The sequence below is a fragment of the Mytilus galloprovincialis genome, chromosome 9 (genome assembly GCF_965363235.1).
Source record: "Mytilus galloprovincialis chromosome 9, xbMytGall1.hap1.1, whole genome shotgun sequence".
In the NCBI taxonomy this organism is placed as follows: domain Eukaryota; kingdom Metazoa; phylum Mollusca; class Bivalvia; order Mytilida; family Mytilidae; genus Mytilus; species Mytilus galloprovincialis.
In genome coordinates this window covers 2,605,544-2,625,354 of record NC_134846.1, presented here as the reverse complement: position 1 = coordinate 2,625,354, position 19,811 = coordinate 2,605,544, and the positions used below count along the sequence as shown (strand labels likewise).

Sequence of the window (19,811 nt, the reverse complement as noted above, 5' to 3'; positions counted from 1 at the left end):
AACAATTTTACTTCCTGTCAGATTTGCTCTTAATGCTTTGGTTTTTGAGTTATAAGCCAAAAACTGCATTTTACCCCCATGTTCTATTTTTAGCCATGGCCGCCATCTTGGTTGGTTGGCCGAGTTACCTGACACATTTTTTTAACTACATACCCCAATGATGATTGTGGCCAAGTTTGGATTAATTTGGCCCAGTAGTTTCAGAGGAGAAGATTTTTGTAAAGGATAACTAAGATTTACGAAAAATGGTAAAAAATGGACTAAAAAGGGCAATAACTCCTAAAGGGGTCAACTGACCATTTCGGTCACGTTGACTTATTTGTAAATCTTACTTTGCTGAACATTATTGCTGTTTACAGATTATCTCTATCTATAATAATATTCAAGATAATAACCAAAAACAGCAAAATTTCCTTAAATTTATCAATTCAGGGGCAGCAACCCAACAACGGGTTGTTCGATTCATCTGAAAATTTCAGGGCAGATAGATCTTGACCTGATGAACAATTTTACAACATGTCAGATTTGCTCTTAATGCTTTGGTTTTTGAGTTATAAGCTAAAAACTGCATTTTACCCCCTATGTTCTATTTTTAGCCATGGCGGCCATCTTGGTTGGTTGGCCGGGTCACGCCACACATGTTTTAAACTAGATACCCCAATGATGATTGTGGCCAAGTTTGGATTAATTTGTCCAAGTAGTTTCAGAGGAGAAGATTTTTGTAAAGGATAACTAAGATTTACGAAAAATGGTAAAAAATGGACTAAAAAGGGCAATAACTCCTAAAGGGGTCAACTGACCATTTCGGTCACGTTGACTTATTTGTAAATCTTACTTTGCTGAACATTATTGCTGTTTACAGTTTCTTTCTATCTATAATAATATTCAAGATAATAACCAATAAAAACAGCAAAATTTCCTTAAAATTATCAATTCAGGGGCAGCAACCCAACAACAGGTTGTCTGATTCATCTGAAAATTTCAGGGCAGATAGATCTTGACCTGATAAACAATTTTACCCGATGTCAGATTTGCTCTAAATGCTTTGGTTTTTGAGTAATAAGCCCAAAACTGCATTTTACCCCTATTTTCTATTTTTAGCCATGGCGGCCATCTTGGTTGGTTGGCCGGGTCACGCCACACATTTTTTAAACTAGATACCCCAATGATGATTGTGGCCAAGTTTGGTTTAATTTGGCCCAGTAGTTTCAGAGGAGAAGATTTTTGTAAAAGTTAATGACGACGGACAACGACGACGACGACGGACGACGGACGCAAAGTGATGGGAAAAGCTCACTTGGCCCTATGCTCCGCAGGGCGTAGCTTTATACGACCGCAGAGGTTGAACCCTGAACGGTTGGGGCAAGTATGGACACAACATTCAAGCTGGATTCAGCTCTAAATTTGGATTGTGATTAAATAGTTGACACAGCATAGGTTTCTGACACAGAATGAATGTGTTCTAATGAACTTAAAATTTTTGTTTTCTCTTAGAGCAATTCACTATGCTGTTGAATATTAATCCTCTCAAAACAAGAATGTGTCCTCAGTACACGAATGCCCCACTCGCACTATCATTTTCCATGTTCAGTGGACCGTGAAATTGGGGTAAAAACTCTAATTTGGCATTAAAATTAGAAAGATCATATCATAGGGGACATGTGTACTAAGTTTGAAGTCGATTGGACTTAAACTTCATCAAAAACTACCTTGACCAAAAACTTTAACCTGAAGCGGGACAGACGGACGAACGGACGGACGAACGAACGGACAAACGGACGGACGGACGCACAGACCAGAAAACAGAATGCCCCTCTACTATCGTAGGTGGGGCATAAAAATGTTTGAAGAAATTTTCTTTTTTATTTATGAAATTTCAAATGAGAAAAATTGAACCCAATTTTTTTAATCACATCCCCCTTTCCCTTATTCCAAAACTAATCTCAATTAAAATTTCTAATGGAGTTTGCAACAATAACTACTCATTTAAATACATCATAAAATATTAAGATGTAAAAAAAACTGCTTGTTATCACTGAATGTTATTTATTATAATTTATCAGTTGGTAGTAAAAAGTGAATATACATTGTATATTGTATATAACAAAGATTTAAGTTGATTCTGGACAAAGAAAGATAACTCCAATTAAAAAAAAATCTTGCTATTGCACAATATTTTGCAATTAGATATTTCTTGCTTACTATTCTGGACAAAGAAAGATAACTCTAATTAAAAAAAATTTGCTATTTCACAATATTGTGCAATTAGATATTTCTTGCCATTGCGCAATACTGTGCAATTGAAAAGACTTGCTATTGCACAATACTTAATATAATAATTTTAGATCCTGATTTGGACCAACTTGAAAACTGGGCCCATAATAAAAAATCTAAGTACATTTTTGGATTCAGCATATCAAAGAACCCCAAGATTTCAATTTTTGTTGAAATCAGACTAAGTTTAATTTTGGACCCTTTGGACTTTAGTGTAGACCAATTTGAAAACAGGACCAAAAATGAAGAATCTACATACACAGTTAGATTTGGTATATCAAAGAACCCCATTTATTCAATTTTTGATGAAATCAAACAAAGTTTAATTTTGGACCCCGATTTGGACCAACTTGAAAACTGGGCCAATAATCAAGAATCTAAGTACATTTTTAGATTCAGCATATCAAAGAACCTAACTGATTCATTTTTTGTCAAAATCAACCTAAGTTTAATTTTGGACCCTTTGGACCTTAATGTAGACCAATTTGAAAACGGGACCAAAAGTTAAGAATCTACATACACAGTCATGACAGTTAGATTCGGCATATCAAAGAACCCCAATTATTCAATTTTGATGAAATCAAACAAAGTTTAATTTTGGACCCTTTGGGCCCCTTATTCAGTTGGGACCAAAACTCCCAAAATCAATACCAACCTTCCTTTTATGGTCATAAACCTTGTGTTTAAATTTCATAGATTTCTATTTACTTATACTAACGTTATGGTGCGAAAACCAAGAAAAATGCTTATTTGGGTCCCTTTTTGGCCCCTAATTCCTAAACTGTTGGGACCTAAACTCCCAAAATCAATACCAACCTTCCTTTTGTAGTCATTAACATTGTGTTTAAATTTCATTGATTTCTATTTACTTAAACTAAAGTTATTGTGCGAAAACCAAGAATAATGCTTATTTGGGCCCTTTTTTGGCCCTTAATTTCTAAACTGTTGAAACCTAAACTCCCAAAATCAATCCCAACCGTTCTTTTGTGGTCATAAACCTTGTGTCAAAATTTCATAGATTTCTATTAACTTAAACTAAAGTTATAGTGCGAAAACCAAGAAAATGCTTATTTGGGCCCTTTTTGGCCCCTAATTCCTAAAATGTTGGGACCAAAACTCCCAAAATCAATACCAACCTTCCTTTTGTGGTCATAAACCTTGTGTTAAAATTTCATAGATTTCCATTCACTTTTACTAAAGTTAGAGTGCGAAAACTAAAAGTATTCGGACGCCAGACGACGACGCCAACGTGATAGCAATATACGACGAAAAATTTTTCAAATTTTGCGGTCGTATAAAAACTTAACACTGAGCAATGAACCGTGAAAATGAGGTCAAGGTCAAATAAAACCTGCGCGACTGACATATATATCATAAAATATTTCCATACACTAAACATAGTTGACATAATGCATATAGTCTTAGAAAAAAAGACCAAAACTCAAAAACTTAACTTTGACCACTGAAACATGAAAATGAGAACAAGGTCAGATGACAACTGCATGCTAGACATGTACACCTTACAATCATTCCATACACCAAATATAGTTGACCTATTGCATATAGTATTAGAAAAAAACACAAAAACACAAACACGTAACTATAACCACTGAACCATGAAAATGAGGTCAATGTCAGAAGACACCTGCCAGTTGGACATGTACACCTTACAGTGCTTCAATACACCGAATATACTAGACCTATTGCTTATAGTATCTGAGATATGAACTTGACCATCAAAACTTAACCTTGTTCACTGATCCATGAAATGAGGTCGAGGTCAAGGGAAAACTGTCTGATGGGCATGAGGACATTGCAAGGTACGCACATACCAAATATAGTTATCCTATTACTTATAATAAGAAAGAATTTAACATTACAAAAAATATTAACATTTTTTTCAAGAGTTCACTGAACCATGAAAATGAGGTCAAGGACATTGGACATGTGACTGATGGAAACTTCATAACATGAGGCATCCATAAAAAAAGAAGAAAGCATCCAGGTCTACCACCTTCTAAAATATTGAGCTTTTAAGAAGTTTGCTAAAGCTGCCGTCGCCACTCCTGCCGGCTCACTATCCCTATGTCGAGCTTTCTGCAACAAAGTTGCAGACTCAAAAAAATTTAGCAGATTAATTTCAGATAAGAAGGTAGAAAATATTATTTTCCATACAGTTTCAATTTGTGCCACTTTTTTTGCCACTTGATCAAGATTAATCAGGATTCAATCATTAATCCTATAATGTTAGTAATTTTTAATAACATTTATATAGATATAAGAAGATGTGGTATGAGTGCCAATAAGACAACTCTCCATCCAAGTCACAATTTATAAAAGTAAACCGTTTAAGTCTAATTACGGTCTTCAACACAGAGCTATGACATCAATCCTATAATGTTAGTAATTTTACATTTTTGTAATAACATTTATATAGATATAAGAAGATGTGGTATGAGTGCCAATAAGACAACTCTCCATCCAAGTCACAATTTATAAAAGTAAACCGTTTAAGTCAAATTACGGAGCTATGACTCATACGGAATAGCAAGCTATAAAGGGTCCCAAAATGATGTCGCAAAAACAATATTATACTCTGAAAATTGATGTGCCTTGATCATATATGGCAATAAATCAAGAACATTTAACAAGCGAAAACAAATATTTATTCATGGCACACTGAGTATTACAAATCTTCTATTGATTTATTTTCTTTGAAATTTGTTATAATTTGCATATCTTAGTATAAAGGCAACAGAACAAAAAAATGTAAATCTTTTTTATGCAATTTTTTGCAAATAGAAAAATAATGAAAAAAATAATCATTGCGAATATTTCATAAAAACATCAAGCTTGAAAATTCCATAAATAAATTATGATGTCAGCTAAATAAGATTAAATGCAAAAAATTACCAGCCAAACTAATCTGGATATATATATTACAGTATTTGCAAAAAATATGAACTTCATTCTGTTTACCCAAGCTCTAGCAAACCTTTTATGTTTTAAATATAATTATATAATTTGGGTAATATAGTAATGGTTTACTGATATTTCCCCTGCTGAAAATCACCAGGCTCTGTTAAATATGTATTTTGGCATATTTTGTAATTATATAATTTGATTTTTATAAATAATCAGCATATTAGCACCACTACAATTATACTACTTTCTTAAGCTGCTCCAAATGATAAGTTGCAAATTCCCAAAGCCTAATACTCTTTACACAGCTACAGGTAATTAATCTACGTAGAATATATTGCATCCAAATGACCTTAAAAAAGGTCATAGTAATAATATGTAAAGTTTAGAGGAGCTTCTTGTAAGTTATTCTGATATCAAAATCAATTCTGCACTGAAAAAATAAACTAATTAGATCATTTAATAATGAAATCAAGATTACATCATCTGTGAACCTATTAATTTGTGCTTAAATCAAATCATAATTTGACTTTGAAATCACATTATGCTACTATAAACTTGACCAAAATCTTAACCTTATTTTGTGTATAAACATAAGTCGGTAATTTTCATCAGATTTTAGAAATTGTATCAAATCAATCTTAATAATAGAAGAGGGCTGTACATTTTATAATAACTCTTAAAAAGACAGAAAAAACAAAAATGTAGAATCTTACATACATCTTTCAAACATATAAAAAATTATTATACAAAACTCGAAAAAAAAATTGTCATCTTGGAAAAACAACAAAGCCTGGCAAGAATAATAGTACAAAATTTACAAACAAACAAAAATATATGAAAAAATACAGTGTGATTTCATTTAATTGTAGTAAATTTGGATATTGTTACAAAATCAAATTGAAAAAACATTCCTATTTTTAGAGGTGGTAAGGGACGAAAACTCTTGAAGTCCAGTAAAACGTTTGTGCCAACTAAACATCTCATACTTTTAAGTTCTGTAAATTCAGAAATTGTTGCGAGGTTTTTATTATTGCAAAAAATGCAACAGAGTTGTAAACCCAATAATTTAAACTCTCATTTTGAAATGTTTTATATGAATTAAACAGTATTTTTCTCAAAATCGTAAAAATTAAAATCGCATTTAAGTCTAAAATGACAAAATCACAATAAATCCACGCAAAAATTTCTTAATTTACAGTAACATTGATTATGTATTGGTTACTTCATAGTTGAAAACTTTACTATTGATTTGAGATGTTAAGAAAACAAAGGCATATGCATGTTAATTGGCACACAAACCTATATTATAATTTTAGAAAAGTTGTGTATAAATAGTGATTTTTTAAAACTCTTTTTATTGTTATAAAAAAACAACACTTATAATTGGGTGGCAATTTTTATTTATTTTTCAACTTCTTCCGAGAAAGACTTTAGAAGTCGAAATATTGGTCTTTCAATTGCAATATTTAGCTTTTATTGTTTTATCTATTTAAGTTTTTGTATTTTATCTTTTATTTGTTCTTAAAAAAAGCTTCTCTTACAACTTAAAAATCTAACTAAAACTAATCACTTGCAAGATAGAAAAGGGTTATTAAACACAATAATGATTTATGTTGTGAAACTAATGATCAAAACTCTGAATCATACATGAAAATAATATAAACTACTGCAGCAGGTATAAAATGAACAATAAATAAGTGAAACCTCTCTTACATTCATTAACATATAATCATTATAAATTGGGACAAAAATACATAGAAAAAACAAAATATCATTTATATGGATAAATAACGTATATAAAACTTAACAAAATCTAACAATTCAATTATGAAGCACACATAACACCATTCAAATACTGATACACATATATGTATGAGGTTCTTTGTTTCTTTATTTGTTTATTTTGAATGGCTGTTTTTTCTTTATTTTTTATATTTCAGCACCAAATTTTTTTTGGGCCTCATTTTCCCCTATTTTTTATTTTTACTAATTCTCTATTTTCAAAACCCTTTCCAGATCCTAGTATAGTGCTCCTAAATTAATACTGCTACTGATAAAAGTAAAAAGGCAATGATCATCAAAATTTGTTCTGGTACTAGATTTGAACTGATGGAATTTTCAGTTTGATTTTAAAAATCAAGGGAATAAAAAAGTTTTCTATTCATACATTTTTCTTTAATAATACCAAGTACTACTGTGGATTCATTTACTTCCGTGGGTATCAATTTTCGTGGATTGAGGAAAACTTGCATGTTCATGGATATTTGATTTCGTGGTTTTGCTAAAATCTGCATACAAGCTTATAGAAAATTTGAAATTCGTTGAACATTTGAATTCGTGGTTCACCTGTATCAAGGAAATCCACGAAAATTGGTATCCCATGAATAAAAGTGAATCCACAGTATGCCAAACAATAGAAGTCTAAACATATAATGGAATAAATACTTGTTGAATGACCCTGATATATTACCTCTAAGATGGCATGATTAAAGAATTTATATATAAGCAGAAGCGCAGAAGCGGGTGAAGAGGGTGTATGCTACTTTTTAATGCAAAAATATCTCAATTTCTAAAGATTTATGTGAATTTTTTAGCTTAAATCTTCTAATTTTGTTTATGGAAAAAAATCAGTAATAAGAACCCACTCCCCTTCTATTTTCAAAAATCCTTGATCCCCACTGACAAGTTCTCTTTTGTTATAAAATGTAAGGCACTCAAAATTTGAAAAGAAACTGATTGGGAAATAAAAACAGAAATTTTTATGACATTATATTGTATATTTACATTTGGCACAAGAAAGCATTTTGCAATTATTGCTTGAAATTATTGATTAGCAATATGAAGGAAAACATTGAATTCAAGTAAGGGCACAAAACAATAACATCAAAATATATATAAAATTTACAAGGTACTTGTTTCAGATATCTGTAGATTTTAATTATGTAGTAAAACATTTTAACCACTTTTAGGCTTGTTAAATATAGATTCTACCACTGCATTGAGTGTAATACAATATTTATCCACTCGAGACAGTTAAATTTTCAAATTTAAAACGCGAGGCTTGCCCGACGGACATCATAATCAGATTTTAATTAAAGAAGTACTGAGATCAAACAAACCACACATTGATTAAATGTTTTTTATACACTGGGTGAGAAAGGGATAAATTGACGAAGAATTAGAGTAAATAGTATAATATGAAATATCAGATAGCAGTAAAAGTTCTGATTACAAAAAATAAGACTTGACATTTTAATGGCTTTTAAAGAACCAATATTGGACTTATTTTGTCAGGTTAGAACATATTTTCTAAACCATATTATACTTTTATAGTATACACTAACGTGTATACACTTATTTACTGGCTATGATTACAAGTTTATTTTCCCAATAGACAATAACTATCTCCCAAAGCAATGTACAGGTAAATAGTTACAGCAGATTTCAGTCAGTATGTAGCTAATGGTAATATCTTTGGTTAGCTTGCTTGTTAGCTGAACCATGAAGTCATTGTTAGGTAAGGTATACTACCCTCCTTTTAAAGTAGCTTAGTCCTACAGAGAGATAGATTTTTTATCTGTTGGGCCAGTCTACTATTAAAGGAGGGAAGTTTACCTTACATTACAATGACTTCACTGTTCAGCTAACAAGCAAGCTAACCAAAGATATTACCATTAGCTACATACTGACTGAAATCTGCTGTAATGGTATATACTAAACATGTTTAAAGACCTTGACTACCCAGGAGGATCACACATTTTTTTTAAGATAATTTCGTAAAAATAGTTAGTGCACATGTATGTATCTATAATCTTATTTGGAAAATACAAATTAATACTGAGGTATAATAATTAAAGCTAAGTTCATATACAGTATGTTCAAGGCCACACCAAATCAACATTTCATGCTTTTAGATTTTTGGAAGACAAAAAGCGCTTAAATAATAAATGCTTAAAAATTCAAAATTATAACAATAAGATGGCTTTAAGATTTCATACAACAATAGTTGTTCAAGAGTTTAATTTTTCAATTTGATTTAAAAAATATATACTTGGATATTTTTGTTAATTTCTAATTTCCAAAATAAAAATAAAAAAGACATTTATTCTGCCTGCAATATGTAACAGATAAACTCATCATATATACCAGGATTTAATTTTGTATTTACGACAGATGCGTGTTTCGTCTACAAAAGACTCATCAGTGACGCTCAAATTGAAAAAAGTTAAAAAGGCAAAATAATGTACGAAGTTGTAGAGCCTTGATGAACAAAATTCCTAAAAGTTTTGCCAAATACAGCTAAGGTAATATCTATTCTTGGTGTAGAAAAGTCTTAGTATTTCAGTGAAATTTCAGAAAACCTTACACATTTCACTTCGAAACACGATGAAATAGGTGCAAATAATTTGTTCATCATCACAAGGTTAGTGTGTGTCTATGCATTAATTTTACTTTTAAATTTTTGTAAACAGTTGATTTATAAATATTACCATATCAATGACAGATAAGTTTTTATTTGAAAGTTGAAAATAAATTAAGTGTAACCATATATGATATTATCTTACCTCCTATACATTTCCAGGAATATGATTGGTTAAAAGCGTCCGCGTGCAAACCGTGTATATTTGATATTAGGTTAGTAGGGAGGCGGGGCTTATCTCATACACAGTTAGTAGTGGAGTTACATCCCTTTATATTCCTTATTAGGTAAGAAGGGGGCGGGGCTTCTTTCATACACGGTTAGTAATGGTGTAATGTCCCTTTATAAAAAACAAAACGGTACTGAGAAAAAATCTTAAAAGTTCGAACAGACGAAGCAATTGATGATTAAGATTGAAACAAATTCATAAAACACATTTAAACCTTACAAGTCGTTATTGTTGGCATCTGTTTTTGTAGGATCAATGGAAGTATTTTCTTAGTGCTAACAGTATTGAAGACTTGCTCATTTTGAGAATCACTAGTCTTACTTTCACACGTTAAGATAGTCGGTAAGATAAATTCGTTACATAGTGTGCTAGTGACGTAATACGGTATATATGGGGTCAGTAAATTCCATATGGGGATTCGAGCTTCGCTCTCACCCCATATATACCGTATTAGGTCACTAGCACACTATGTAACTAATAATATCTATTCCCTACAGAGGTGTAAATGTTGATATAAACAGCCATTTAAACCTACCCAGCAGTTTATGCATGGAGGTACTATAATACTTCTATGTTAAATGCTGATGTCATTTTGTTAACATTGATTAATTATGTACATGAAGTTTTTTTTTAAAGTTGTATATAAGTTTTATAGAATACACAAAGAACACAACATCTAACCATCAATATACATGATATATGTTATTAAGTTTAAGAAAAAATATATTATACTAATATTTCTATGATGAAATAAAAACCTTTTTTTTTTTTTGGGGGGGGGGGGGATCCAAATAAGAAACTAAAATTTCATTCAATTATACTGTTAAAGTTTGTTTAAATACAATTTATGAAAATAAATAATGATATCTTACATGTCTACAAAAAAGTGTATTTTTTTCAATACGTTTTCAAAGTGTTGACAATTGCATGAACAGGAAGAAATTAATTGAGATCAAATTAATATATACACGAAATATTAGTATAATCATGTTACATAATGACACATTTTTTTCTTTAAATCTAGGGTTTGAACAATTATTTACATTTTTTTATTATGCATCATGTATTATTTCAAAAAAGGTCTATAAAATATTGTGTATCAAGCTTTGTATCAAGTACAATACAGAAAAAAAACCTGAAATTGTATATTTTAAATATGTCACAGTTTCTGGACTAATTGATATCTCTTAATAATATTTAACTATTTTTTTTCACTTTTATGAATTGTTCTTGTATCAAAAAGATGGTACCCAAACTATCTGTAAACTTAGTTCAGTTTTGACTTTTAACTTTTTGTCTGTACCTATTATGCACCAAACTGTTCTGTCAAACATACTTTTGTCATGTTATAATATAATTACCAAAACATCCCCATTAAATACAATTCATTATTCTAAAACAAAAATCATGAAAAATCGACACTACACACTTAAGCTACCTACATAAGAAATATATCAAATATACAAAAGTTTGGGACTTAGAATAAATGGAATTGTCTAGAAATGGTGAACACTAGTTTGACTTCAATTTCTTGACTCTTCCCTGTATCAATGATTTGATGGCATTTCCCAGTCTTCCAAAATATTTCTGTAGTATTCCATTCCTTCTGATACCAGGTACAAGCATGATTAAATTCACTAAAATTAGACATTTTCAATATATGATAAGATACAAAACTGACCAATCAAATTTCTGCTTCAGAATATTTGATGATGTGTATTATTACAATCATATCAAGTGTTCCAGAAAATATGCAAACAATTGACACTTAAGGGAGTAGATAACTCTTTAAATCAGTTAAGCGTTTGTAAAAGTCAAGTTCATCAATGTATTTTAAGCATTTACCTGAAACAGATTGAAAATAATCTATGTAACTTAGAAGCTTAGAATATATTTTAAAAATGGTTGACACAAACGTATTGATGATTTTAAGAGTTATTTCCCTTAACCTAGGTCTACCTCCTTAAATATAGTTTTTGTGTACTGTTTATTCTGTCTGGTTTGTTTTATAAATAAATATTAATACTGCATGTACTGTGGTACATATAGATTCAGATATTAAATGCTTGGTATGTTTTCTGCAATTAATAATCAGCCTGACATTGATAGTTACTGAATCTGATGAATCCAATAGTTATGTCAGGTCCCTCCAACATTAATTTACTGAGTTTCCATTGTATACTGTATAAACATTAATTTTCGTGGGGTTAAAATTTCGTGGTTTTGTATCCAAAAGTAAGTTCGTTGGGATTAATTTTCGTGGTTTTTAAGTTTAGAAAAAAAATATACAAATGTCACTTTATAATTGACAATACTCGTAAAACTGATGTGAACTTTGCTGTTGGGAAAAATCAATAATTGCATTTCATAGTAACAGTGAGCACTAATCAAGTGTTGTAACCTGCACACGCTAATTGGCTGTTACACACCTTTGATGTTTTATCCAAGGACAATGATTGTGTAATAAATGTATTACAACTTGAGGGCATTACAGACGCAATAGACTGTTAAATGACATTGATTGACAGTTGTTGATGATTATTAATTACTGTACAAACAAAGGATTAGGATTACCATCTGACTTAAAGAAAACCTTTGAATATCAATGTCTAATCAATTAACCTATTTATTTCATTGTCTGCATTTATGTTCATCAATTATATAATGTCAATAAGATTTAGTCAGATCATAAAATAATGTAAATCTACAGTTAAATTTTCGTTGGGGTTTTAATTTCGTGGATAATTCTTATCCACGAAATAAACGAAATTAAATCTCCCACGAAAATTTGTGCTTTTACAGTATTTAAGAAATGATTCATGGAAGCCATAAATTTGGTGTATATTTACACATGGCGTTTTATTAACAAATAATACAGCCAAGGCCATGTGTAAATTTACAACCAATCTATGGCTTCTATGAATTATTTCAATTCTAATAAAACATATAAAATTAAAGTGATTTAAAAACTTAATCCAGGGTTGGTATGCTGTGTATGTGGCTGTTGTATTTTACCCACTATTAGATAAAGGTAAAAAAATCTTATTTTATTAATCTGTAGCTTGCATGAAGCATTTCTTAAATTATCGCTAGAAAAAATGTGATTGATTCTTTTAATACTCAAACTCAATATTTGCCACTTTAAATTGACATTTCTTCTTGTTAGCTACCATCAAATTCACTGTTGAAATTTGGTAACCTATGAACCGCCATGTTGAAACGGAGTTGTTTACAAAGCAAAAGAAGCATGTCATATTAGAATGTATTCTAAAGCAGCCCTGATATACAAATTAAGAAATAATTCCTTCATGTCATGCTCTATGCTCATTTTAACATGGGTAGGCATTATACAGTCGACTCTCGTTATGTCGAAGTCAGCCGGACCAGAGAAATATTTCGAGATACACGTAGTTCGACTCAAACAAACACCGGAAGTTCGACAATCTAAGGGACACAACTCTTGCTAAGCTTGGTAAAGCTAAAATAAATCCGGGTGAATATGGCAAGGGGATCGATATTCTAGTATCAGATCGATGTGTTTGTATGTCACAGTCTTTTATTATTATAATGATATTATTTTTACTTATTCAATTGTTTCAATTAAAAAAAAATCCTATGGCTTTTCCAAGAGTGTAAATTCCAATCAATAGTTTCGTTATTCAGGTCGGTTATAGCTGACAAAATTGTTTATTCTTGGATACAAAAGATTTAAGAAAATTTTGATTTCTATTCATTTTGTTTTATCTCACTCTTTCTTTTCAAAAGAAAATATAACAAGATCAAAGATGCCGTTTGAGTAGTTTTTAGGTGATCATCAACGGAAGCCATAATCCTCACTTTATACACACCCAAGCTCATTAGTGTAAATCACAAATTAAGTGTTTTGTAAACATTTTAAATACTTTTTCATGAACATTAACAATGTATCACTAATTATTTATCAAAATTCTATAAAAGATAATCTTAGGTAAACACTCATGGAAATAGCATGTCATAAATCAATACAGTGGTCAATGACCGGAAATTTAATTACACGTGTGTTGTCAGATTAACTCTTCAATCAATTTAAATCCCGGAGGTCATGTTTTGACATATGTGTATTAGTTCGAGATAAAAAATGAATTTTGAATGCTTTTGTTAACCTTGGGACCGTAGATTTAGTTCGACTCATCCAATTTCGACTCATCAGGAGTCAAATTACATACTTTTGTATAGAATAAAGTTCGGGACCACGTGAAAACTTCGACTCATCCGAAATTTCGAGTCAACCGAGTTCGAGACAACGAGAGTTAACTGTATTTGTTGATATTTTACACTGAGCGTTAGCGAGGTGTAAAATGTTGTCAAATATAATGCCTACCCATGTTAAAATGAGCATAGAGCATGACATGAAGGAATTATTTCCATTCTAGTAGGACAAATACAGTATTTTTATAGGTCGAAGCGTACGAAAATACAGTAAAAATGTTTAGCTGTTCCCGTTTCCTCCCCGAGGAGTCTGTACATTACATTTCATATTTGATAAGTTTAAATAAATACAAGCAGGGTAAATATATGTTGTTCGTAAAACATATATTATAAAAGTTTATGTAAGCTACTTGAAAGTATATATTTTATAGGATAACGATGGAAATAACTTTAATATAAACAGTAAATTTGTGCGCATGTGTCAAACATATTTTGTCCTCATTAGAACACGGCTTTGTTTACAAAGCGTAATAAGGACGTCATATTAGAATGTCAAACACTTAAATATACTGTCTATATACTCATCTGTTATTAATTGGATCACAAATGCATTTAAAAGTCTTTAAGTTATAACCATGGTAATACCCTGATAAATTGTAAATTTCCACAAAATTAGAACATTTTTATTCAAATAGTAGATTAAATTCTGTTGTTTGGTTGTTTTTTGTTTATTGTCATGGTGTTGTTAGTTTGTCATGGATTCTTTAGTTTGAATGTCCTTACCCACTCGTTTTAACATATACTTACACAGAAAGTAGGTCATTAACAAATTATCCATTTTACATCCAATCCAAGCAAATGAGATTAGGGTTCCCATAATTATAATGAAATACTAAAAAAAAAGCAAAACAATATATTAAACATACATGTACATAGTTATTCTTTCAGTTGATTTTAACTGTTAAAATAATTTTTAAGAGAGTAATAAAATACCATTTCCCACTGAATAATGTAATGCTAATCTAGAGACAAAATATTCTCAAACCTGAAAAAAAACATTGTCTACATAGAGGCAACAGTAGTTTGTTGTTATTTTTATTTCCTGCTATAAAATAGTTTATTTCTGAACATTTCAACCATCGTTACAACAACTATTAAATGTTTTGTGCTTTTAACAATTCCATGTTTGATCAATGGACAAAGGAAATTAAGGGAACACTAGTACTGTGATGTACATAGCTTACCATTTTAGGCCTGTTGGTTTTCAGATCTACCATTGCTTCATAGAAATTACTGAAATGAGTTTTGGCATTCAACATACGAATACAAACATCTTCATACTGCCTTTCTTCTCTTCCAGTCCTGTTGGCAATTTTAATAATAAAAAAATATGGTTAATCTTATATTTTAAGGAAGACTGAAATTAATTCGTTATTGGCCATTGGGTCTGTTATATCTTACTATGAGGTAAGGGTTTTGTTTATTGTTGAAGACTCTGCAGTCTCTTATATATGTTAACTTTTTCGTCATTTGGTCTCTGTTGGATAACTATCTCATTGGAAGAGGGACGAAAGATACCAAAGGGACAGTCAAGCTCATAAATCTAAAACAAACTGACAACGCCATGTCTAAAAATGAAAAAGACAAACAGAAAAACAATAGCACACATGACACAACATAGAAAACTAAAGAATAAACAACATGAACCCCACCAAAAACTAGGGGTGATCTCAGGTGCTCCGGAAGGGTAAGCAGATCCTGCTCCACATGTGGCACCCGTCGTGTTGCTTATGTGATTACAAATCCGGTAAATAGTCTAATAGTCCATAACGGTCAACCAACTCGTGATGGCGTCCGTAAAATTTACGAAGGGATGATTTCAACTTCACCATTTGGAACTCTTGGTTTAATAGCTTCCTTGTGAGCAGTAACCCTCTATCAAGAAAATCATGATAGGAAATGCAAGCACGGGAATATCGTATCAATTGGAAATCAGACCACATCTTCTGAAAAAACACATTCTTCTTATTTTTCAATTATTTAATTTTAATAATCAGCTCTTCATAGTTTGTATTAGAAATTGCATATTTAAACATTTTGGCCTCCAGCATCACTAAAAAGAATTTTCATAATGTAAATCTGGTACAGTTAAGTTGGTCCATACCATTATTTCCAAATGCATAAATTCTTTGGCGGATAAATGAAATTGTAAGTAAATTTTGCAAATTTTAAAACTCCTTAAAAAATTTGACACTTATAGATAAATGTTTACTATTCTTTAAGTTACAGATCTGTAGCTTTCTACAATTTTTTCTTCTTCTTTATATTTTGAACATAATATACACAGTACACACATGGTGATTCAGTCTAAAATCACTAGAAATGGTGTTCATTGATTTAGGATATTGCTTGTGGCTGTAGGTGGAAACACTCTGATTCAGGGTTATGTCAATTAAAAGTTTATTAATCTAAAGTATAATAAGATATGTTGTATACTCTGAATTCAGTACCATGTATACAGATATTTTACATTGCATTGAATCACCAACAATCACCAAAATTCACTTTGAATAATCATCATTGAGGGTGACTATCATAAACTTACCTTGCTAGTATAGTAGTGTACTTACCATCTAGATGACATCAACGTTGGACCAACCATAGGAACAAGGAAGTCAATCAGGATTATAGCCAAGCCAATCAATGAAAAGGTTGTCAAAATGGAGGGTTGAAAATACCAAATCAGGCTGAAATTACGAATAAAGTGTCAATGCATTATACATGTAAAATAACAGATAAAAATACATTTGTACCCAGATCAAGGTTAAATGTTATTGAATAGATTTGAATTAACTTCGCCACCAGAAAGAAAATATTACAACCAATCCGATTTAGATTCACACAACTTAAAAAAGCAGGAAAGGGGAAAAAATTCAATTAACTATATTTTTTTTTTAATTTCAAAAAGAATTGTGTGATGGTTTCTGGGCATTGTAATGTGATGAACCCCAAAATTAGATGTTGTAAGATCTTCTTTCTAGTAGCTTGTAATTAACAGCAAACTAATTGCTATGATGCCAATCTAATAATAAAAATAATTGTGGAACACTTGTACAAATGTCACAACGAATAAAACTATTGTATGAAAAAAAAATGAAATTACTGATAAGTTAAAATTTGAATTTTGAATTTTCAATATATATATAAAAAATTCAAAAAAATTCAAAGTACCCAATTATGGAATTAGAAATATCTCACTGATGACTAATTATACATGTTATATACAGATATATATAATATATGATGCAATTATGCCATAGTCAATAAGTCATACCCCCATTCATAGATAGGGGTTGTATTGCAATAAATTTATCTGACCATTTAATTCATTTGTCATATAAAAATTATATGACATTTCCTTCAGAAACTATTTTACAGAATGACTTCATATTTGTTCAAAAGCTTGTTTACAGTGACAACTTACACAATAATTTAATGTGAGCACAAGTTACAGTTCTGTCATCTATGCACATACTTTCCTTTTGCCAATACTTCATGTACTTTAACTTTTTCAAAAACAAAACTGAATAACTTCATATTTGTTAACGACCTCAACATTGATAAGTTGTACATTTTATATATCAGTCATTTTTTTCCTAATCACATGAATATGGTTAATGTTTCATGTGCAGGTCAACTCATTTTCTTGTTACTGACAAGAAGTGGAAATGACACTATGATATGCCAAAGTACAAAACCAAGTCAAACTGAATTACAAACTTACAAGAAGACAAATGTACTGAGACCAACAATAATTGGTGGATGGTATGGCTTTTCCCAGTTAATTAATCCATTTAGAGGCAACAACACTTCTTTCCATCCTTCCAAATCTTTTTTTATTCTTTCCAATCGAGCACTATTATTCTGCTCCTGAAATAGCAACAAACAAGTTAAATGAGAACCATTAATATAATTGTTGTTTTAACAACCCCTAATTTAATATTTTCAAGTATTTGCAAGTCAAAAGCTTGAATATATATTTGTTTGCCTGTCCCAAGTCAGGAGCCTGTAATTAATTTGTTGTCTTTTGTTGATGTACATATCATACTATATATACGTATATAAATCAGGAAGTCAGTTTTCTCATTTGAATCTTTTTTCATTTGTAATTTCTGGACCTTTAATATGGGGACAAAGTCCCCTATTACAGTAGAAAATTCAATAAAAAAAAAAATCGGGAAAATTTCCCGAATTTTTCATTGTACTAATGAACTCAAAATCGTTCAATTTTTTTTTGTCGCGTTTTTTAATTTCCGGATCTGCGCAGAACACATAACTTTACTTCCTTCTTCCGGTCTTGTTGTCGTGAGACTTTGATTAGTCTAGTAAAATATAGGAACTCAAGGAACACAATACCAATATATTTCATTTTTAATCATTCTTTGTCTTTGGACGGGTATGAATGAATGTTACATGATGCATTGCGTTTCTTTGTTTACATTGAACATGACGTCATAACTTAAATAACGTCACAAGTAAAATCCCTAACAACAGAACCAAAATCGGAAACGTTACGGTATTTCCGTTTCTTTTTTTAACAAATATTTTAAAAGTTACAAAAATTAATTTAAATAAACTTCGTCCCCATTCACAGGTAATGCCTGCCTCATATTAGCTGGCTATGTGATATGTGTTTTGCTCATTATCATAGTCCATACAGTGACCTACCAAGTCATTTGGTCTCTGGTGGAAGTTGTGTCATTGCCAATTATACCACATTTTTTTTATTTTTATATAATTTGCAATAATAAATGAGTTAACACATTTTTCATGTTTACAGTAAGGTTAAAAATTGTATCTATTGAAAGACCCTAGAGGCTTGTGAATACATGTAGGCAGTATTTGAATATTAATATAAGATCCAATTGAAATTTCTCTTGTCCATTAAATTGTACTTTAATGAATAGAGACTATTATATAAAGACTTACTAAAAAGACAAACATTTTTACTTTAATTACAATAAGTAGGTTTTTTATATTAAATATATATTTTTTACAGTAAACAAAGAGGTACACGAAAAATCTTTTTATTTAAGAATTGAATGCTTCTTTTTGTAACTTCATTGGGGTGTAATATAGTCCTATAATATATGCCTTCGCATTATATATTCACTATTTAACGTTTTCATGCTGATATTTTCATTTTCTATTTTTGGTGTAAAAGTGTTGACAGAAGAACATTTTGTATGAAGCGCGGAAGCCTACAGATTGCACGAGAGCAATAGTACATGTACATGTATCCCAAAAATCACCCCTCTTGTGAAATATGAAAAGTGGGGCGTTTAGGTTGGGGGGGGGGGGGGCTTAGTCATGGATTCTAATGGTCCTTGTTTATCTTTGTCTAAAAATAGACATGAAGACAGTTACCTATACATTATGGACAAAAAGTACCCATTCAGTTATTTTAAACATGCTGAAAGGCAATGAACAATTTTGAAGATTGTACTGCAAAAATGAAAGTGGTATAAAAACAGCAATAATCTGAAGTTAGTTTTCTGCAACCAGTCACAGAGCATTATGCAAATCTTATATAATATTGATTTAACTGTGCTCCCTATTTTTTATCAGTGTTTCCTATAACAATTAGCATGGTAAGTGCACTTCTTTACCATTTCGTTTCCCATATCATTAAATTCCGCCATCTCAGATTTGTTTATAATGAGCATTGCATTCGGAGGACGTTGACTCACAAGGTGTTCCGTATAAAACTTTTTG

The 19,811-nt window shown here is 30.8% G+C and overlaps 1 protein-coding gene across 1 annotated transcript; it reads right to left on the bottom strand.

The window, feature by feature from the left end:
- Positions 1–4,924: 4,924 nt before the first annotated feature.
- Positions 4,925–19,785, bottom strand: LOC143044250 (ADP-ribosylation factor-like protein 6-interacting protein 1). The gene is made up of 6 exons (XM_076216176.1): positions 19,706–19,785; positions 17,821–17,966; positions 16,667–16,783; positions 15,281–15,398; positions 14,844–14,928; positions 4,925–11,485 (listed from the first exon to the last, which is right to left on the bottom strand). Exons 1-6 carry the CDS (start codon positions 19,760–19,762, stop codon positions 11,361–11,363), a joined length of 648 nt encoding a protein of 215 aa, XP_076072291.1. The 5' UTR covers positions 19,763–19,785; the 3' UTR covers positions 4,925–11,360.
- Positions 19,786–19,811: the final 26 nt, after the last annotated feature.

Bases quoted from the DNA above. Each gene is read 5' to 3' on its own strand.
- LOC143044250 (XM_076216176.1), bottom strand. From the start codon at position 19,762: ATGCTCATTATAAACAAATCTGAGATGGCGGAATTTAATGATATGGGA. The intron at 17,967-19,705 runs GTAAAGAAGTGC...TTGCTATTTCAG, and splicing joins ATGATATGGGAAACGAAATG to GAGCAGAATAATAGTGCTCG. The intron at 14,929-15,280 runs GTAAGCTATGTA...CTTTTTTTTTAG, and splicing joins AAACCAACAGGCCTAAAATG to TATTTCATTATAATTATGGG.